General features: G+C 40.0%; 2 protein-coding genes across 4 annotated transcripts in view; one reads left to right on the top strand and one right to left on the bottom strand.

Moving 5' to 3' along the window:
- The first annotated feature begins 731 nt into the window (after positions 1-731).
- LOC129744497 (transmembrane protein 14 homolog) overlaps positions 732-23,190 on the top strand; it is a 31,851-nt gene continuing 9,392 nt past the window's right edge. Inside the window, exons 1-3 of one of the 2 annotated variants that reach the window (XM_055737037.1) lie at positions 733-891; positions 971-1,344; positions 1,434-1,808. In XM_055737037.1, the coding sequence (XP_055593012.1) occupies positions 1,269-1,344; positions 1,434-1,693 (336 nt within the window). In that variant the 5' untranslated portion in view covers positions 733-891; positions 971-1,268 and the 3' untranslated portion in view covers positions 1,694-1,808. Of the gene's footprint in view, positions 892-970; positions 1,345-1,433; positions 1,809-23,190 lie in introns of those variants that run through there. The other variant, XM_055737036.1, reaches the window with a different exon arrangement.
- The window catches only part of LOC129744496 (fatty acyl-CoA reductase wat), a 122,501-nt gene continuing 109,139 nt past the window's right edge, over positions 9,829-23,190 (bottom strand). For both annotated transcript variants that reach the window (XM_055737033.1, XM_055737035.1), the window contains exons 7-10: positions 19,067-19,265; positions 18,756-19,007; positions 10,847-11,104; positions 9,829-10,781 (exon numbers count right to left, since the gene is read on the bottom strand). In XM_055737033.1, the coding sequence (XP_055593008.1) occupies positions 10,694-10,781; positions 10,847-11,104; positions 18,756-19,007; positions 19,067-19,265 (797 nt within the window). In that variant the 3' untranslated portion in view covers positions 9,829-10,693. The remainder of the gene's footprint in view (positions 10,782-10,846; positions 11,105-18,755; positions 19,008-19,066; positions 19,266-23,190) is intronic.

Raw genomic sequence — 23,190 nt, 5'->3', positions numbered from 1 at the left:
TTACCTTTCTTTCTAGGTGAATTATACTTTTTTGATTCAGCTCAATTCAGGTGAACTTCACCTCGCTACGAGGTGAAATTTACCTTTTTTGGATTCACATTTTTTCTCGTGAATTGTACCTTTTTTCATTCTTCGTTTCAGGTATATTTTACCTCGCTGTGAGGTGAGTTTCACCTCGAATAGGTAGAAGTTACCTTTTTGGCTTTTGCGAGCATTCACCTTTGCTGTCTCGGTAAATTTTACCTTTTTATTATTTTCCGTGTAAGCATGGTTTCGTACGGGTTTCGGTAATTACCAGGGTTTTTAGCGTTGTTTTACACGCTACACATCCTGAACTTTAGATATAAGTATTTTTTTTATGTGTCCCTCTTTTGATAGAATTTAGAGTTTACTAAACCTCAACAACACATGTGGCTGCAGCAATGTGACCGTCCTTATTCACCTACGGGCAAATATCCTCGAATATTAAATGAAAACAATTTTAATTTTCAAAATAAATGAAAATAATTTGATTTTTAATGTATTTTACATAGACTATAAAATTGAAAATTTTAAAAGTTCAGACAGAACACAATTAAATTTTACCAAGTCTAAAAACCATGAAGGTCAAAGACGATTTTTTCAAAATGGTTAACTTTTTTTTAATTTTCAAGTATATTTTCAGTGTAACTCTACCACGAATTTACCCTCAATTCCCACCGAGCAATTTGTTCCAGTGCAGTTCAGTCCGCTCCGTTTCTTTTCGTTCCTCACTTCGCGAGTTGCCGGCGCGCTGTTACTGCTGGTTAGTGAAATTGCTTACCGTTATTAAAGTGGAATTCTGCTCCAAAATCATCGGAATCAGTGTAGTGCTATCAACGCTTAGCTGCGCCCTCAAGCTTCCACAGAAAGGTATGTAAAAATCATCAATTTTTTACGCTAAGTAGCATCAAAAACATGTTTTTAACTTTGGCTGTTCCGCTTTCCCAAGCGTTTCCGGCAGTTTCGGCTTGCTTTTTCCTGTGTGACAGTTCGCCGCGGCAGCTGGTCCCTGTTTGCGGAAACCGGAACGTGGCTGGGGTGTTATTGGTGTTTGCGGTGAAAAGTAGCTTTTCCTGCGACAGCCGCAGCTTAAATTTGGTTAGGCCGCCAACAGCCGCAAATTGGAATTTTACTGCCTAAAGAGCAATATAGGCAGGCATTTTAAAGATACCACTTTGGTTGTTTTGCATTCCTACTTGAAAGCAGCATTTCATTTTGGATTGTGTAATTAACTTCTTTCTTGAAACATGCCGGCTGATATCTGGGGTTTTGCTTACGCCGCTACCGTAGCAGCTGGTGGAGTTTTGGGCTACGCCAAAGCTGGTAAGATATAAAATGTTGTAACCTACTTGGAATAAACTTTCACCCGGTGTGTCCCCCCATTCTCCCCAATTTCCAACTCTCTTATCAAGGTTCCGTTCCGTCGTTGGCCGCTGGGTTGACGTTCGGTGCCATCCTGGGGTATGGCGCATTCCTGACCTCACAGGAGCCTCCCAGGCCACTTTTGCAGCTCGGCACCTCGCTGGTGTTGGCCGGCATGATGGGTGCCAGATGGTCCCGTTCCGGAAAGTTCATGCCGCCGGGTGTCATCTGTGTGCTGTCCTGTGCAATGCTAGCCAGAGGATTAATGATGCACAATCGCTATCTGCCGCTTATCGGCAAGAGCGATTGAACAATTAAGCGGCGACAAGATTAGACTAGTAGTTTTACGTGACATATTCGATGGCTTGGTGATGGAGTACGATAAGGTAATGTTTAGTCGGAATAAATCGAGATTACATTCCGAATTGTTTAATTTTTGTACTTTGTGTGAACACTTCCACCGATAAGGATAAAGTTATGATACATTCCCCTTAAACGATACTTTAGACTTCGCGAAATACGAATCATTGCAAGAATGGCAAAAGGAGTACAAATGTTTGACACTCTGTTGTGAAAAATAACCATATTTTTGTTACTACAGAATCAACACTTCAAGGCTCGGAAATAACCATCGGAAGATTCAGAACCTTCCTTGCACAGACAAACATAAACTGTATTTTTAACCAGTATATCTAAACATCAACTGATAGAAAACATTAAACATAGGTACTTTATCTTACTCAAAGTAGGCACTTTATGGATAATTTCAAAGTTTCTATTCGGATTGCCCATAACAAGCATTACAATTGAATCACTCGATAAAGAATTCGCTCCAACATACAACGAAATAGTTTCTGGAGCCTTTAGTTACATCCCCACGGAATCATTCTTGGCTGAAGCAGGTTGGCTGCCTTTTCGATCAATTATTGCACAGTGTCAACTATCAATTCGAACGAAAAAGGATTCAACATTTCTTCTCTGAACACTAGAAGTCTCGAAAATTTCTTTCATTTGACTGGTAAAACACTTCCAAGCCTAGCACCCCTTTCACGACTATCCAACCGGAAATGGTACTCTCCAATTGTTAATCTTAAGTTGTCCAAGTCATTTATTCAGTCTGTCATTTATTCATGTCTTTTTAAATAAGAGTAGACCATCGAATTCGATCAAAGTTGAAACTACCAAGAGTATGGCTATAACCAATCTTTAGTAACTTTATCGAACAACATTATGCAGCACACGGATAGATTTATACAGATGGATCCAAATTAGGAAATCAGACTGGAGCTGGAATTGTGATAAAAGGTAATAAGTTCAGTTATGTCCTTCCTGGATGTTGCAGTGTGTTCTCTGCAGAAGCTATAGCCTTGAAAATGGCCATCAACAAATGCGACAATGATTCAGCGATTATACTCACGGACTCTGCCAGCTGATTGGATGCGTCTTCACTGAACACTGCCGGCATAGAAAGAAATGAAGAGGCCGACCGACAAGCAAACATCGGACGAATGGATTCTCCGAGTAATATTGCAATCCCATCTCAAGATGCTATCAGTTTCGTTGTAACCACAGTTCGGAATGTTTGGCACAGTAAATGGCACACAAACAGTTCGTTTTTAAGGCAAATTAAAAACTCCCCTTCCAAAACTTCCGATAGAAACTGCAGCTCGGAACAACGCATTTTAACTCGTCTTCGGATTGGAACCACTAGACTCACCCACGCCTATGTTTTTGAACGGAAACCACCACCTATATGCACTTTCTGCGGTGTACAGATCACGGTTCAACATATTCTTGTGGACTGCAGAGGATATGAATCTTTCCGGATCAAACACGGAATACAGAATAGTTTAATGGAAAAACTTCAATATGATGGACACAGTGAACTAGTCGTACTCAAATTTCTATGGGAATGCGACTTGTTTCTAAGTATCCAAACATTTATTGAAAACCACCACCTTTTAAAAGACACGAATGGCATGAAGGTTTTAAAGTGTCTATAATTAACCCAAAAAAAGGTACTTTATCTACCCTTTATTATTAATACAAACCCTTTTCAGAAACAATTCACTAGTGGTTACTAGTGGTTGGATAGAAGATGTTATTTTCATAATGTCGTATTCGGCCGTCATTAGTCAATGATTGGAACATGATCTAAAGAATCGAACTAGAGAGTGTATCGAAAATTAACTTTAAACATATTTGGGCCTTCTATTTACTAACGCGTGAACGACCACAACTGTGCTCATCTGTATGTAGCATTAGACTGAGTCGATTTGGGGTCATTTTTGAATTTCTCAAACCCTGGGGTCCTAAAAGCTTCGTTTTGGTCCAAAACTCATCCATGATTTTTTGCAGAATTTTTAAGTAACGTTTACATGAGTAAATTTGAACTTTTAGGTTTGTATGGGAAAATTGAATATTTTGTACTGAAAAATCAACATCATTTTTGTTTCTTCTGTGGAACCGAGCTTGCTAATGGTTTTTGTGCCAATTTATAAATTCCTTCAAGGAAATTTTCCGCTGAACAACTTTGTCGAATATCATAATTTAGTATCTTTTTAGACAAAAAAGTTATTAGCTCTTTAACAGGTGTATGTCTTTTTGGATTGATAAACCATGAATTCAATTGACACCACTGCTTGTGCCCCACGAAGTATGACATGAAAAGTGGTCTTGCAATACTTCGCTTGGCACCCAGCAGTGGTGTCAATTGAATTTCTTGATTATCAATGCCAAAAGACATAGGTCGAATTCACAGTGAGCGCGAAGCGAAGTGCGAAGCGAATTTCCAATTCGCGCGAAAAACTGCTTCTCATTGAAACACGTTGAAAAAAACATCGACCGGCCACAGTGCAAGCGAATTCTTGTGCGAAGACCCGGCTGGATCGCGCGAATTCATCCTGTTCATCTGGACATACACTGAAAATATTCTCTCGGATATTTTGTATCGCAAATGATTATTTATCAAAAAATCTTTTTCAAAAGTATATTTATTTAATTATCATTGCCGTTTCTGTGTTGGTTATGAAAAATGCACGGTTTTTTAGCACGGATGTTCGAAAAAAAAACGCGGTTTCAGTCTTTTTCATTTAAAACAATTTCTAACTGGCAATAAACGACCGGTGGCATGAAAGCCCCACAATATTTGTATAGGGTGAAGGGGCTGAACGGATAGAAGTTGGAATTCGTTGTCCGACGCCATCTTGAAATCCAATATGGCTCCTTCGACTCAACTTTAAAATGCTGGAAGTGACTGAAAAGCACATGAAACTCCCACAATATGGGTTTAAGATGAAAGTGCTCAATAAGTAGAAGTCGAATTTGGCTGTCCGACGCCATCTTGAAATCAAAGATGGCGATTTCCGCTTAATTCAAAATGCAGTAAATAACTGAAAATCGCGTGATCCATTCACAATATAAGAAATGAGTAAAAGTGATCAAAAAGTAGATGAAAAATGACTGAAGTTTAACAAAAATTTAGAGAAGACTGCAAAAATCACTGAAAGAAATAAACAAAAATATGACAAGTGTTATATAAATGAAGTAATATTGACAAAAATATAACCAAACTGTGGAAAAATATGAATAACTATATTACTAAAATTTAAAATATGACAAAAATATGACAAACAAAATAGTGACAAATGACAACACTTTGAATAAAACGAGACAAATGTGGTAAAAAAATATGACAAACATTACAAAAATTAGACAAAAATATGAGGAAAAAATCACAAAAATGGCAAAACTATGACAAATGAGAAAAAATTATGACAAAATTATAATCAAAATTTGACAATAAAATGTTCTGACAGAACTAATATAAGGATAAATATTTGAAAACAAATTTACAAAACTGACAAAATAATAATAAAAAATTTACAATAAAATCACAAAAATCTGATAAACATATATAAAACTATAAAAAAATTATTACATAAGTGGTAAAAATATGTCAAAAATTTGACATAAAAATGAAAAAATATAGGCTAGAATATGACAAAGTTCTGAAAAAAATATGACAAAAAATTGACAAAATAATGACAAAAATCTGACAAAATTATGAAGAATGAGATAAAAATATAACAATATACTTTCAAATATATGTAAGAAAAATGATACAATGATGACAAATACGACCTTAAAATTACAAAATTTTAACAAAAAAAATGACAAATCCGAACATATAATGATGAATATGTTACAAATATTTGGCAAATATGACGAACAAATGACAAAATCAAGACAAATCTATGGGCTTGTGATATGTGTAACTCAGTTGGCAAGTTAGTTCCCTCCTAAGCCAATGTCCGTGAGTTCAAATACAAGAGTAATCAACTATCTATATTAACTATAAAAAAAATAAAATCAAATGACAGAACTATGACAAAAATACGACAAATGAAAACATGGAAAAATTATGATAAAAATTAAAGAAAATGACAAAAATCTTACAGTACTATAACTATCTTTGCCAATTTTTTTTTATCATAGTTTTGTTACATTTTTATCATATTTTTTTCATAGCTTCGTTAAATATATTTTTATCTTATTTGAACGATTTTTGTCACCTTTGCCATATTTTTATCAAATTTTTGTCAGTGTTTCGTAATTTTTGTTGTTATAATATTGTAATTTTTATCACCTTTGCCATATTTTTATCAAAGTTTTTTCAGCGTTTTGTAATTTTTGTTATTATAATATTGTAATATTTTTTCCATAATTTTGTTATGTTTCTGTCATAGTTTTGGTAGATTTTTTTTTGCGATTTTCAGTAATTTAAAATGTTTTAAAGTTGAGCGGAAGCCGTCGTATTGAATTTTAAGATCGCGTTTCATAGCGTCAGACTGCAAAATTCGACTTTTACTAATTGGTTCCTTTCACGTAATACCCAAGTTATGGGAGTTTTATGCGATTTTCAGTAATTTAAAGCATTTTGATGTTAGGCTGAAGCCGCCATCTTGGATTTGGGCGTCATAAATCTGTTCTCCGACGTCCTCATAAAGTCCAGGCACCTAGTATTCTTGTCCTTAAGATTCCTTTTCATAATCCCTGCGGTCCTAGAACGCGCAAGGTTTTTTTCCGAGGTTTTCCGGAATTAACGTGGTTTTTCAGAACTTACGCGGATTAGTTTTTTTGTGCGGTACATCTCGATCACAGTTTTGTTTCTGCAAATAAATGTGCAAAAAATTTTTCTCGCGTGATTAATTTTTTCAAAACACCGAAGGTTTTTTTCAGTGTTGAACCGCATCGCAATTCGCGTGCACTGTGGCCGGCCTTCAAAAACGAACTTGCGAAATTCATCCGGTGAATGAATATTTCGCTTCGCAGTTCGCTTCGCGCTCACTGTGTTTGTACCCATACACCTATTAAAGAGCTAATAACTTTTTTGTCTAAAAAGATACTAAGTTATGATATTCTGTTCAGCGGAAAATTCCTTGAAGGAATTTATAAATTGGCACAAAAACCATTAGCAGGCTCGGTTCCACAAAAGAAACAAAAATGATGTTGATTTTTCAGTACAAAATATTCAATTTTCCCATACAAACCTAAAAGTTCAAATTTACTCATGTAAACGTTACTTAAAAATTCTGCAAAAAATCGTGGTTGAGTTTTGGACCAAAACGAAGCTTTTAAGACCCCAGAGTTTGAGAAATTCAAAAATGACCCCAAATCGACTCAGTCTAATGTAGCATCTTGATCTGTCAAGAGTGAACCAGCGCTTTGTTTACGTTTGAAACATTCGTTTCTCCCAAAATGTCGCGAATAAAAACGAAGTTAAAATTCGTGTGTTGGTCACTTGGATGCGAGAGAAGGGCATCACGATTAATGAAGTGGCGAAACGTTTCGGCATTCATCCGGCGAGCGTAAAATCCATCATCCACAAGTTCGGGGAACACTATACGTTCGATGATTCGCCAGGAAGATAGCAGAAAACCAGGACCATCTGACCCAAATCTGGACCGTAAGGTAATTAACCTCATCAACTGGAATCGATCGATGTCCATACGGAATTTGGCGAAAAAAGCTGGGACATCGATCGGAATGTTACAGCGGAACAACACGAAGGCATACAAGAAGCAGAAAGTGTCCAAACAAACGGCTGAACAAAAATCACGAGCCAAAACCAGAGCCCGGAAGCTATACCATCGGATTTTGCAGAAGCCAGATGCGTGCATTTTCATGGACGATGAAACTTATGTAAAAGAGAATTCCAGTACACTTCCGGGACAACAATTCTACACTGCAGCTATTGGGGGAGTGACCACGAAAAGTCGATTGAGGTGGAAAAATTTGTCCAGAAAGTGCTTGTGTGGCAGGCAATCTGCTCCTGCGGATTGAAGTCGGCGAGTTTCTTTACAAAAGGAACAATAAATGCCGATATCTACCAAAAGGAGTGTTTGCAGAAAAGGTTGCTGCCACTATATAAGAAACATACGACCCCTCCATTGTTCTGGCCGGATTTGGCGTCAGCCCACTACGCTAAATCCACTCTTAGATGGTTTGAGGATAACGATGTAGATTTCGTTGAGAAAAATATTAACCCATCAAACTGCCCCCAGCTTCGCCCCATAGAACGATATTGGGCTATCGTCAAGAGACTTTTCAAGAAGGATGGTAAGGCCAACAGGACCATGGCGGTTTTCAAGAAAAAATGGAATGCTGCGGCCAAGAAGCAGGATCAATAAGCTGTACAAAACCTAATCAAACGCTTCAAGTCGAAAGTCCGAGAATATTACCAATATTTACTTTTTTACTTGTATTTCCATATAAACTGTAAGAATAAGCTTTTAAAGACACTTCCGAACTGTTTCTTTGTTTGAATCATCAATAAAATCAATAGTCCTATTTGCCACTGGTAGTGATGGTGATATTGTGCTGATTGTTTCACCAACAATTTTCAGTTTTGGGACAATCAACCTCAAAAACGACCAAGTGTGTCGACCGGCTGCCCGTTTTTTGTACTGAGAGTTTTTTGCGGTTGATTGTCCCGTCTCATCTGTACACGCTCAGCAAGTGTGCGTAAGAAATGTCAAAAACAACTCTATACAATGAAAAAAATGTGTTAATAATTTATTTTCAATACACTCCTTAACCCTCATCCGCATTAGAGTGTCATTTTGACACTATTGCAAGTTTGAAGGCTTGTAACTTTTTTCAAAATACAAAAATTTCTTCGGGGACCCTAAATTAATTCAAAAGTTCTTTAATATTGTACCTTTACTTTTTTTATGGACGAACCCTGGAAGTCTGGACAAAAAACTCCCTTTTCCGACTTAGACTGTCAATTAGACACTCCAGAAGTAAAATCTATCTAAGTCGTTTGAATTATTATGAATTTCATATAAAACTTATATCAATAAAAACCTTGTAATGTCAGTAAAATATGTTTAGAACATAATATATAGCTAAAGCTTCTAGTCTTCTCGTTATTCAGCATGAAAGAAAAAAAAAATGAAAAAAACATGCCTCAGGAAAACTGTTGTAGTTCACGTCCAAAAAAATATTTATTTTTCTTATGCATATGGAAGCTGCAGTTAATGTCTACAGCATGAAGCCAAGAAATATTTTTTTTAAATTTTTTTTTAATGAAATGGTCGCAAAAAGTTCAAAAAAGTTGTCTGAAAAACCTAATTTTCATTCGATTGCTTGTAAATACTGTTTGAGCGATGGTAGAGTTTTTGAAAAAATATGACTACAAAATCTATTAAAATTCTAACATTTTACTGTTTTTAGATTTTCCATGCAACAAAAATTGAAGTTACTGGAATTTTTCAAAGTTCACTACTTTGCGTGATTTTTTGCAAATTGAAATTTCTTCTGTTTTTATGGTCCACCGTCAGGTTGTACCCGGATTTTCAGTGCTTTTACTTTGTTTGGACCAATCAAAAGTATATTCATTGGAAAGCTAATTTAATCTACATTCTAGTGAGGTGCAACAATTCACGCTGTGAGATTTCACAAAAATATGAAAATTATAAACGTTAAATCATTCCTGAATTTCTAGAACCACAAGCAGCACGTCCAGCAAAACGTGTTTGTTTGCTCTCCGAGTAGGTACGATGCGTGGTGATTTGGACAGAGAGCCAAGCCGAGAGCCGAAATAATGATGATATAAGTTTTGTTTAGATCGGTTTAACACGCTAAAAGTTATAACGATTTTAGCTTGTAGTGTCAAATTGACACTGCTGATTAGGGTAATGAAATCTGATGCGGATGAGGGTTAAGCTAGTGCATTTGAGATCTGGCGCATTCTCGACAAAAGTGGTTTACAACAAGGGAATACGCTGGGCCACTGGAATCACTGTCTTTAGATAATGTTTGTAATTTTGATTTTTCGAAGTGAGTGATAAGAAATTGTATTATTATGACTAAGAATTTTCAGACATGTTTTGGGAGTTGATTTGATTCGAAGGCAAGAACAAATAATTAGCAAACAACTTTTAGCTAACATTATTTTATTAATCGGTTTTTCTACAAAATAAATTTACAAAAAAAAATATAACTCCGATCGTTCAAAAACCCGAACGACCGTTGCATCGCGTTTTTTTTCGTCTTCTCGCTGTTGTACCCATGGGTCTAGGTTAGATTGGTTAAATATTTACCGATAACGCTCCGTGTTCATGATCGTTGACAGACTTAACCAAGGCATATTCTTCTAACAGACCTAAGAAATATTTCTGTTTAACAATACATCAATGGTATGTACTAGGGTGGATGCGCGCATGGGGATCTAAATTTACAAAAATGTCTTGAAATGTCTTTTCCTTAAAGTTTGTCAGGGTTTTTTTTCGTTCGTTTAGCCAAAACCTAACTTAGTGGAATGTCAAGAGACAACCTATAGACACAAATAATAAAAAAAAAACAGAGTCATAACAGTAAATCGAAAACATTTTTGTTTCTCTAAAGACGAAGGATATCGCCTACCTTGAACTATAAAAGCTTTACGACAGGTTGAAAATCATGCTTTATCTGAAATTAGAGCTACCTTCCTAGCGATTAAGCTGTACTTTTTTTGTTCTTGAACCAAAACTTGGTTCTACCGTTATCTTTTCTTTCCTATCTCTAAAAGTAAAATCTAACACAAAACGGATTATTTCTAAAGCTAGACGAAAGAATCTTTGAATTCGTTGTCACGCGCAAACGATTTTTACGCACAATTGTGTATGATGGTTGATTTTTTTTTTGTAATAATGGCTTCATGATTTTGTTCGGTGAATGTTGTGCGGATGTTGCAATGCCGAGATCCTTCGAAAGAAGGATGCTCTTAATGATGGGAAGGTACTTTGTAAACGCTTCACGGCGCTTAGCTCAGGAAGCCCCAGATTGAACAGACCAACTTGTACACCAGTAGCAGCACAATCACCTTGGTAGCTTGGTGTAGCCAGTAGAGACTGTTTGGGAAGAGAAAAAATTAATTCAACAAAGACACTCGACCGAAGCTAGATCGGGACATTACCGATTCCATCGGATCAGGGCCTCCGGGACGGTTTCGAGCGGGTCCTTGAGCAGGTACTGCCGGATGCCGCGGAAATAGTGCTCCAGGAAGAAGTCCCAGTTGATTTGGCGCATATCGAAGAAGAACTCCTTCTGATCGGCCCGGGACAGCCGCCGCCACAGCCCGTTGATGTTGCCCATCCGGAAGTCCCACTGGCGCATGGAGAAGTACTCGATCACGTCCATGAAGCGGTGGATCTTCTTGTAGGTGCGCATGAGTCTGAAATGAGAGATTCGGAAAATCGAATTAAAAGGGAACCCAAAATCAAGTCTCAAATTTTAGTCAGAGTTTTCGGATCTATGAAATCAATGGAACAAACAGAAAATTGCATTTAGCTAAGTACTTGGTATCTTGATTTCTTATTTGAATGTCCTTATTCCGAAATTTTGATACTGAATTATACAAACTGCTACTCTATTATCTGGTTTAGTGGATTTTTCTATCTGCCTTTGAATGAAATAATCTAAATAAACGAGTACTAGTTAAATAAATACAGCCAACGCAAAAAAAAAAAAATCGTAAAAACATATTTCGAATACACATAATGTTGTCATTGCAACGGGAATCTAGACAGAATTAATTTTAAATGAGATTAAGCTTAAACTGGCTGCTGACTCGGTAAACTTCGTTACAATAAGATTGATGAAATGTTGTTTTTTACACGGTTTTTTTTACACGGTATTTGGAATTAACACGGTTTTTTTTAACACGGATTTCGCGAATTAACACGGTTTTTGAGAGAAAATATTCTAGGTACTTTTCAAAGGAAAACACTTAGCATCTTTTTGAAGTTGGGAAAATCTTAGCTGTGATACTAAGAACGTGATACATGAGACCTTAGACCAGAGACCTGAGATCTGAGACTTGAGACCTGAGACATAAGACCTAAGGCTTGAGACCTGAAATATGAGACCTAAGATCTGAGACACGAGAAATGAGACCCGAGACCTGGGACCTGAGACAAGAGAAATGAGACTTAAGACCTGAGCATGAGACATAAGACATGCGACCTGAGGCATGAGACAAGAGCCATGAAACATGAGACCTGAGACTTTAGACCTGAGGCATGAGACAAGAGCCATGAAACATGAGACCTGAGACTTTAGACCTGAGACATGAGACTCGAGACCAAAGACATGAGATCATTAGAACTGATACCTGAGACTTGAGACTTTCGACATGACATCTGAGACCTGCGACTTGAGACTTAAGACATGACACCTGATACCTGGGACCTGAGACATGAGACTTGAGACGATAGACCTGAGACATAACTTATGTCTCAGGTCTAATGTCTCATGTTACATGTCTCATGTCTCAGGTCTTATGTCAAATGTCCCGTGTTTCATGTCGCAAGTCTCAGGTCTCAGGTGTCATGTCTTAAGTCTCAGGTGTCATGTCGAAAGTCTCATGTCTCAATTGTCAGGTCTCAAGTCTCAGGTACAAGTTCGCAGGTCTCAGATCTCATTTCTCAAGTCTAAAGTCTCAGGTCTCAGGCCTCAGGTCTTAAATGTCAAGTTACATGTCTTATTATTTCAAGTTTTAGAGCTGCAGAAATTAAAGGGTTTTTTTACGTGGTTTTCGGGAATTAACAAGCAAATTCCGGCTCACGTCAGGTTTGGCAAACTCAGGCTATCAGCTTCTAAGGAAACGAGTTGAAAAATAAGGCAGATTTTGAACCTCCGGAAAGATAAGCATTTCTGTTTGTTGTAGAAGGTTGATCGAGAGTTTGTGGATTAACAAGCGATTAAAGCGAATGACCGTTTTTTAAACTCCTCTTGTTGTTTAGTTCCTAAAGAGACTGTCCAGTGACCAATAAAGAAATGAAATTCTTTTACGATGAATGAACATAAAGATGTCACAACCTTTGATCACGTACTTGGACATGCTGTATACCTTTTTGAAGTCTTACAGATTTCACAAATTATGTAGTTGTATCAAAACTTCTTTCGTACAAAATTTAATGAAAATTTCTTGAAAGGTGTTTGACATGCTTTAAATTATTTATTAATTTTGTATGGAAGCCCCCTTATCTACACGTGAGGAAGGTTTTTGAAGGCAAAAATGAACTCATATACACAAAACTTATTTGTGTTCTTTTCGATACAGCAGAAAATCTCCTCAATTTAAGAACTGTATAAAAAAGTCATTAGCAATTTTTAAAACTAGTTTATTTAATAAATGGGTGAACATTTTTCTGTGTGTAAGCAAGCAAAAATTTGTTTACATGCTTAAGTACACCACACAAGCATGAAAAATATCATCGACCAATACGGCTACGGGTCGGTACCTGGTTCTAGTCAGCCCCATTTGGATGCTAAAGTATGTAGCATTATAATTAAGTCAGTGTAGTTATTTCTTTCTGAGCGTGTTCTACCATCAGAGTTAATAGAAGACCAAAGAATGAGTGTTTAGAACTTAGAGTGTAAACATCAAACGCACACTTGGGAAAATAACGTAAACAACAATCAACAAGTCAAAACAACGCAACCAAAGAAGAAAATTTGGATTTCGATTCTTCATCGCAGTAAAAGCATTTATTGCTGAAATTCCCCCATTTGGCCCCAGAGTCGCAGCCAGAATTGAAGGAGGAGATATCCGTATCGTTCTTCAATAAGGTGAGATAAAGTGGATCAGCTTCACATTTCTTCGACTCGCAGGCAGCGGACAAATAAGTGCTCCCCTGTGGACAAATAAGTGCCCAGCTGTGGTCAAACGGGGATTCGGAATTGCTGCTGCTAAGGTGAGATGAAAGTTGCCCTGCAAGTAACGGCCTAACGAAGTATTATATAGTTTACAGACGGAATCCGAGTCTAGATTAGCCGGAAGAATAAACAACCAAAGCTCAGGTAAAACAACACTTTTCCTTCGATGATGACCCTCTCAAACAAACAGCATTTGCTGAGGGATTTGGTGTCCAAGAGCAAAAAAAAAGAAGGAGAAAGAATGCTTCACAACTCCGAGACAAAGCAAAGGGTTAGTCTAACCTTAAAACTCCCCTCCTAGACCCATTAAAGTAACTGTTCGATAAAGTACTGTCGGGTGCCCAGTAACAGACGGTAGCCTATAAATCTAGCAGGAGACAACGGCCCCATTGAGTAAGAGCCTTATTATTGCACTGCATGAGCCAAACCTAAAGTCGCAATAAATTTCAATTTTGTCGTTCTTGGAAGCTGAGCCGTTGCTCAAGAGCCGATCGCTTTTCGGGACTCAATTTTTCGCCATTTTGGCTTTGCGAGTCCGGTTTTTGCGGAAGTAAGGTGCGGACATGGTGAGAGCCAGCCTGATCGAGCCGGAAGTCGTCGGAGATGCACCGGGCAGCTGCGGTACGCCCGTCGAAGCAGTGCAGCCAGGATGAGTTGCCAGATTGGAGACATTCCGTCCGGATTCTGTGATATTCAGCTGTGATACACCTGAGCCGTTCCAGATTCAGCTGTGATTCTGTGAGCGCGTTTAACAGCGTCAGTTGGGCAGCGATTGCGTCGTCGCTCATCAACATGAGTATTCCGGCATATATCTGTAGGATGGTGGAGTGTTACTTCCGTGACCGCCAACTACTTGGCCCGGCGATACTTGGCCCGGTATTGTAGAACATCGTCTACGACGAACTGCTGAGACTGCGTCTCCCCACAGGAGTGAGACTTGTGGGATTCGTCGACGATGTAGTTCTCCTGGCATCGGGCCCGTCAACGGAGGAAGTCGAGCTACTCGCCACAGTAGCTATTGAGAAGGTGGAAAACTGGATGCGCTCCAAGAGCCTACGCCTGGCTCACCACAAGACCGAGATGGTGCTGATCACCAACCTGATTTCAGCACAATCAGGGACGATCGCAGTTGAACCGTGCGAAATTGAGTCCAAGCGTGCGGTAAAATACCTGGGGGTGATGATTGACGACCGGCTGAGCTTCACGGCCCACGTCGACTACGCCTGCAAAAGAGCGGCAATGGCGACAGCAGCCCTCTCACGGGCCATGTCGAACAACTCGGCGATCCGCTGCAGCAGAAGGAGGGTCCTGGCGAGTGTCCTCGTCCATTCTGCGTTACGGAGTGGCAGCCTGGAAGGCAGCCTTGAGCAGGCAGTGTAATCTGCAAAAGCTCTGCAGTGTGCAGCGGCTGATGAACCTGCGTGTAATCAGCGCATACCGAACGGTGTCCTCGGTAGCCGCTGATGTTGTGGCGGGGGTCATGCCCATCTCGGTCTTGCTAGAGGAAGATGCCTTCTGCTACGAGCACAGGCACATGCCCGACGTGCGGAAACATGCCAGAGAAACCTCGCTGTCCAACTGGCAGCACCAGTGGGACAGCTCGGAACGTGGCCGGTCGCCCATCGCTTGATCCCTAATATCGGATCCTGGATGGATCGAAGACATGGTGAGGTGGACTTTTGCATGACACAGTTCCTGACTGGTCGCGGATGTTTCATGCAGTACCACCATCGGTTTGGACACGTGGCTTCGCCATCCTGTCTAACCTGCGGAGACATAGTAGAGACGCCAGAACACGAAGTGTTCAGCTGTCCAAGGTTCGAGGAGGTACGTGCTAACATGCTTGCCGCCTGCGGACCAAACACGACAGCCGACAACATCGTGCAGAGGATGTGCGAGGACGCCAACATTTGGCGCGTGGTCAGCGATGGGTTCACCCGGATCATGACTGCCCTGCAGAGGAGTTGGAACCAGCACCAGTCCGCGATCGGTGTAGGGTGACTCCTTCGTCGGGGAACACCTGAGTAGTGTGCGTCCGACCTTGGCAGTAAAGCATACAAAGATAAGACTTTACCTTCTGCGTATGCCGAGCTGCTAGGTACGTCGCGCGTCTGTGTGTAGGATACCTCCAACGTTATCGTCGCGGAGTATCCGAGTCGAACGCGCCACCTGCGACGGAGGCTGTGGGGATAAGACAAGACCTTCTCCGCAGTCGAACTCGTAGGGGGAAGAGTATTCACGTCGCGGAGTACTCTCGGGTAGAGTGGTCTCACGTCGCCGTCGAATGAGCCACTCGAGTCGGGTAGGATGACATCACCGTCGGGATTCATCTGAGTCGCAAGCGTCTAAGACCCGTACATGTGCTGTGACAGGCGCGAGTCTAAGATAAGCTGCTCTCGATTCGGCACACGGCGGGCAAAAACCCTAGGGTTGCCAGCCAAAAAGGGAGGAGGAAGACCGGACCACGGTCGGAGTAGGATGTCCTTTCGGCGGGGGGCATTCGAGTAGTGTGCGTCCGATCCTAGCAGTAAAGCATACAAAGATAAGACTTTACCTTCTGCGTATGCCGAGCTGTTTAGGTACGTCGCGATCGTTGTGTAGGATACCTCTACCGCCGCGGAGTATCTGAGTAGAACGCGCTCCCTACGAGGGAGGCTGCGGGGATAAGACTAGACCTTCTTCGTAGTCGAACTCGTAGGGGGAAGAGTATTTACGCCGCGAAATACTCTCGGGTAGGGTGACTTCACGTTGTCGGCGGGTGAGTCACCTGAGTCGGTGTAGGATGAATTCTTCGCCGGGAACCATCCGAGTAGTTTTTCGTAAAGCCCCGGACGTGTGCTGTGACAGGCGCGTGTCCAGGATAAGCTGCTCTCGATCGGCACACGGACGGGCAAAGAGGGGAGGGCCTCGAGCCAAGCCAGGCGGAGCCAAGACCTCAAGTCGTTAGAGGAGAGGTCATTGGTCTCTTGCAGTGGTCTCGAACAGAGGCGGAGCGCACGTTTTTTCGTGGCAACCAAGCTAGTCTCGATTTGCGAGTAAAGGCCGGATCTCAAGTCGTTAGAGGCGGGGTCCTTATTCTTGAATCGTAACAAGAGGCAGGGTATATATGCTGGAGTTTGACTCGAACTGGAGTTTGCCGAAGAGCGCTTAAGCGCGGACTTGGTCTCCCATCTTGGGTACAGCCTTCGTTGCAGGTCCGGATGGGAATTATGGCCAGAGGCCCCAGGTGGACTTTATGGCGTAGGGGTACATAGTATCATGAGTCGTCCAATTGCACCCATGGACCCAGAGTAGCATACTGGGGGGACTCGGTCGCTCGCCGTGCCTTGGAATGCAATCCGTAAAAAGGATTTACCACCTGGGTGATCAACTAAAAAAAAAAAACACATCGTGTACCAGGGGCACATCTGGCACACGAAGCTCAAGGTGGTTTTAGTGGGACGAACCCACTCACGGCAGCAAACACCCGGCTGTTATGGTTTGAAGTCAAATTTCCATCTTGAAAAAAAATAATACACTCATGGTCCGATCTCGACGAACTGAGTCGAATGGTATATGACACTTGGCCCTCCGGGCCTCGGATCGAAAGTTGGTTTTTCAAGCGACATGTATACCCTTCTTTGTAAGAAGGGTAAAAAATAAAGAAAAGGGGTCAATGTCCCTTATCACGATATTGACATAAAATATCGAAATAACAAGTAAACGGACAATTATCAAATCAAAATTGATATTATTTTTTTCAAGAAATTTTTTTCCCGATTTTGTCAGGTACCATGTTTTGTCAGCCCTAAATTCAAGATGAGGCTGACAAAATCGGAACAATACTGTAGTCCAGCTCTCTTTTCTGGATTCTGGACGTAGCTCTGCGACATGCTGATCTTTTTAGGCAAATCACGGCTTAAGACGTTGGGATTTGCTCCAATCATCCGCTTCACCTTTCCCTCCGTCTTTTTGTTCTCGTCCCGGTTTTCTTTCAGCTCCTTTGCCGTGGTTCAACGTCAACTGCTTCTGGAACCACTTCAACACTCTGGAAACGGTTGAATGGTTCAATATTTTTCCCAACTGCCGGGGCGACAGGTCAGAAAATTCCAGGTGTTTGGAAAGAATTTGTTTTCTCGACTTGCGTTAGGTCACCTCCATTTTCGTTGAATCCAAAAACACGACTTCGAGTTTGACAGCATGTAAACAATACACATCAATGAGAAAGTGTGCAAAATTTGGTTGATTTGTCGCAATAATTTCGTGTTCGCCCTTTAGAAAATCTCATCGATTTAAAAACTGTATAGGAAGGTCATTAGCAACTTTTAAAACTAGTTTACTCAAAACTTGGTGAACTTTTTTTCTGTATGCTTCCAAGCAAAAGTTTGTTTACATGCTTAAAAGTGTTGTGTAATCAATTTGTTTGGATTAGTTTTTTTTTATCTTCGTGTTCATATTGATCTTGAAACTAAGAAAATTCAATTCGACACACTTGGTGCACTGAAAATGGTGTTACCTACAACCAAATATTCATTGTTAGGAGTACGTAAGCCTGTCAGTTATGAACTATAGTTCAGGTTAAGGATATGCAATGCAACTCGCAAAACGGTTCAAAGTACACCACACAAAACCTGTGGTATGCGGTCAAGTGTTTTCTACACAAAAGGTTTACAAAGAATAAAGATAGCTGCCTCTCTATAAAAAAGCATCACTTCTCTTCTGGCCGGATTTGGCATCTGCACATTACACCAAGCCCGTACTGCAGTGGCTTTCAGACAATAACATGCAATTCGTCGAGAAAAACATCAATCCATTAAATTGTCCAGATATTCGACCGATCAACATGTAATCCGTTGATTTTTATACAAATAAACAAAGAAGATTTATATGGAAGATAAATATATGTAACACCTGCAGAAACCACCCTCAGTCCCGAGAACCCTGAAATAACAAATTGCATCTCAATTGGATCTACAACTTTCCAGTGATGGAAGGACAACTTTCTACAGTTTTCAAGTAATGTAAGGACAACGAACAACACCTTCCAATTTTAAATGTACAATCGATTTCGAGAATATTTTGTTTTTTTTTTTCAATTTTAATTTTTCTAAAGTTTATTGTTGAATTTGAATTCCTGAGTGAAGTAAGTAGAAGCACTATCTGTTCTTGAAAAAAGTCAAACTTACCTGGGCTTCCGTCCTATGAACAGGGCAATGACATCGAAAAATATCGCCGGTGCGTAGTGCAGGAACAGAATCGCCAGGTAGTGCATGATCTTGTTCGGATGGCTCTGGTAGCACAGGTACCAGATCGATTTGAGCGTCGGGTACATCGATCCAAACTTGATGGTCGTGTAGCAGAAATCCCCCCACGTTATGCAGTTGCTCTTCTCGGTACAGAAATTGTACACCGGAATCTCCGGATCCGGCATGATTTCTCTGCAAATTTAATAAAGAATTATTTTGTGGATGACGCTCGTCAAAATTGCGACTCTCACGTTCGGAAACGCTCGGCGATGTCCCAGGCAGCGGAAATGATACCATTGACGCACAGATCGACCGGAACCATGTTGGCCACCTTTTTAGGATCTGCTCGAAGCGTCCGAAGCACTCCAGTTCCGGCTCCAGCAATCACACCCGTGGGACCGTAGAAATTGTCGATCCATCCCGGCACCGGCTCCTGGTAGGTGGCGATCACTGTAAAAAAAAAGAAAAAAACATCATTAGTCAATCGTTTTGAGTCTAGAGAGCTATTGAGCTTTGTTTTCAAAAAGAAGTATGACCTAATTGAACAACTTTCGATGGAAATTCGTTTTCAATGCGCGTACATAAAAGCACGCGCACCTTAATCAGCTGTCTGCGGATCTTCCCGGCATGATTGAATGGCTGACTGACTGACGAGGGGGCGATCGCGATGGGGACGCAATCACGTTCCATCGGAGGACGACACTCACGCGTACGTTTTATTTTGCTTCATTGGTCTACGCGGGTTGTAATGCTGGCTTTAAAATTATTTTTATTATTGTTATAATATTCAAGCTCCCCGTAAAGCGGACAATGCGCTCACCCGAACTGAACTTTCAGGGTGTTTGTCCAAAAAGAGTTACGAGCCACCTTGGAATGCCTACACTTTTTTTTATTGGTTCCGAAAGTGACGCTCGCGGATTTTCGATATTGCCACGGCTATATAGTTGACATCTTCTCCTAAGTATGTTTCCTGTAGTTTCTGCGATTTTCATAGTTGCATTTCACTCCAGTTTTTAAAAGCTTCAATAAGATCGCCGACCCATTATCTCGGCTTTTTTCTATTTTTTGTTTATTAAAAACCTGTTTAATTTCAGCGTTCCAGTGTAAAATTGGATCGCCGTCATTGAGGAAATTCTCGGAAGCCGATGATCGGTGGCTTAAATAACCCTCACCTCATCAATTCCTCCTCCTGGGATCAGGTTCTTCATTCATTAATTGTGTTTCGTTATGTGCAGTGCAGTACTTGCTCAATGAAATCATCTCGATTAGGAGCTGGTCATTCAAAAACTACTTTTACATTTTGGCCATCATCACATGGTGGAAGACTTCCTGTTCGCCTTGAGGGCGATTTTTGTTTGTTGGATGCAGTGCTGCAGTTTAACTACCAATTAATTCACGGGTTTTTACATTGATTTCTGTGCCAATGTAAAAAGTATCGCAGTTCGCTTCCGGAAAAGTTTGCGGTGGTAAATTTATCAATAATTGACTCCAAAACTATTTCGCTGGCATGATTTTTTTTTTCAAATTGATAAGGTTTTGAAAATTCAAAAGTTGTAACATTGTTGAAAGGTTGAAAACTCGGAGCATATCCATAATGTTCAACAAAGTTTTTACGACAAGTTAAATCATTAAAAAACGATGGTAAAAAGAGGAAACTTTTTGTTAAAAAAAATAGCCTCTAAAGTTGAAAACATATTTCAAAATTCTTTGGGGTTAGAATTAAATAAAGTACATAAACTTAAACTAGAAACTTCAAGTAATTCAACCAGACCACATTTGTGAAACTTGGTTCAACAAGTTTTCCTAGTTGTTTGAATGTTTAGCAATTGTGCTCGATGTTTATGCTTAATTTCAGAAGAACCGGAAGGATAGAATTGGAACAAAAACAATTGCCTGTATTTCAGTTATTTATTATTGAATTCAAGATCTTTTTTCATACAAATGTAGCGTTTTCTTCATACGTTTGAGAAAAAATACGAGTAAAATTATTCGTCACGGTTTCGAAGGAATCCTCTAATTTTTCCTGTAACACGGATCATAAGGCGGCACACACCTTTTTCGTCCAGCGCTTGCTAAATCTGGCCAAAACATTACGGGATGGTCGTGGTATCAAATGGACGGCGAAATTCGTTTTTGGGCGTAGTTCCTACGTCATTGTCTTATTTGTAACGAAAACTTTCGTTTTCGCAGCTGCAAATGCCCTGCCAAATCATAAATTTCCGTGCAAATTTGTCGGCAAAACCAAATTAAATTTGACTGGAACATCTCCCCGAGTCGTTGCCATGTAAAATTTTTGATATTGGATTTGCCCGAAGTTAGCCTTGACATAGGTTTCATCGTCCATCAGAAGTTACCCTTTGAACTTGGCCAGAACCTGGTCGTATAGCTTCCGAGCACGGACTTTGGCCACACTATTCCGATTTGGCTGTTTGCTAGCTCGATGCGACTTGATTCCTTCCCGGAGTCGATTTCTCCTCACGGTACTTTGGGCAACATCGAATTTTCTGGCCAAATCACGGTCTGACAGATTTGAATTCATCTTAATCATCTTCAAAATCTTACCATGCAGTTCCCGGTCGAAAGTTCCACTCCGACGATTGGCTTGAGGCCTCCGAATCGTCGTCAATCCCAAGCAACCAGAATTTCCTTAAAAAGGTTTCACAGAAGCTTAATCAGCTCTCGTTTGGGTCTGAAGAGAATGCTAATCAGCCCAAAATTTAAGTTCTTAAAGCTACTTTCAAGTTCGTTTGGGTGGCTGTAGAGAACGCTATTCAGCTTCTAAAAGAATGTCAAGAAACTTCTACGTGCCGAAAAAAATCCGATTAACAGATTGCTCTGACAACCAGATGTCAGATTGCTAGGTTGTCGGTCTATCATGGTCTATTTCATTGATTTTAATTACATTGTTTTGATTACAAAAGCTGCTTATACGCCTAGAGAATTGAACCGCTGCTCTCTAGGTTACAATGAAACTCACCAGCCTCTCGACCAATCCAGCAATAGTTCATTGCCACTGTGATAATAAGTATTTAAAATGTCATTTGAGATGATTGAATGGGTTGATCAATAGATTGTACCTTATTTCGTTTAAAGGACTTACAGGACACAATATGAATAATAACAAAAATTCGCATCATCAAAAATTTATTCGAATATCTCAACATTTAGGTATAAGAAAAATTCGAAAAAATCTTGAATTCCATTTGTAAATATCAGTACAGATACAAACAAAACAAATACCATGACAAGAAATTGACAGACCTTTTGACATGTCGCTTAGAATTCCCATATAGGTTCTCTAAAACACCTTGAAGTATCTTAATGGTGCGTTAGAAAGTGTTAAGCGAAAGTTCCATCAAAAGTGCTTAGAAGTTCCGTAATCGATAATTTAACCTTTCAAAGGCCGATGGAAGTTCCTGAGTAACTTTTACGCGACAAGAGTCACCTGAAGTCCCCGTAAAACATTTTTTCAGCCAAATGTTAGCTTCAGAGTTCCATCTTTAAGTAAAAACGCGTCTTTTGGTTGCTTGGGATGTTTCCCCAGACAACCATTTGGTGGGTATATCAAATTTGCAACACAAATATACGTGCAAATATACGTGTAAACGTATCGTATATAATGCAGCAAAACCAGTATATACGTATCACTTTGGAGGTCATATAGGTACATTAGCACACATATTCTTGATTTGGATTGTTTTTCGTAATGAAATCATGCAATGTATTCAAATACGATAAAGAATATGCATGTGACGAATGTGACGCACATTGTAGATGCAGATATACGAATTGTCGTAATAAAAACATGCAATGCATTTAAATACGATAAAGGATATTCAAGGGCCGCACATTGTAGGTGCAGATATACGAAAATGAGTTTAAATAACATTCATACGATATAATCTGTAAAATAATATACGACTTCTGGTTGTCTGGGTCCTTATACCGTTTAATAACGCGCCATACATCTCGATGGTCGAGTGGTTAGCGTGATAAGACGGTAATCGCTGGTCCACTGATGGCATGGGTTCGATTCCCATCTCGGTACTGGGTGTTAAATGTTAATCTTGAGTTGTCCATGTCCATTAATTCAGTCTGTAAAGCCTAAAACGGCTAAGACGGTGTATGTCTTTTACATACTGTATTTCTAGGCAATTTCTACTGTTTAGCTAGCCTAGATGCAGAGCACAATGGATTTTCCAAATAATTGTGTACAATTTTTTCCCTTCTTTCGGCTTTCATGTTGATTGTTCACAAAATACAGTCAATTTGCGGAATGTTAGCAATGCATACGTGAAGCCGACAAAATTCCCGATACGTGGGCGCCAAGAACTTTCGAATCCGTTCATCAGGAGCGCCACAATATGAGCAAAAG

This window comes from Uranotaenia lowii, chromosome 2, assembly GCF_029784155.1.
Source record: "Uranotaenia lowii strain MFRU-FL chromosome 2, ASM2978415v1, whole genome shotgun sequence".
Classification (NCBI taxonomy): Eukaryota; Metazoa; Arthropoda; class Insecta; order Diptera; family Culicidae; genus Uranotaenia; species Uranotaenia lowii.
Note: the sequence above shows the minus strand (reverse complement) of the source record. Positions and strands in the feature narration are given on the sequence as shown.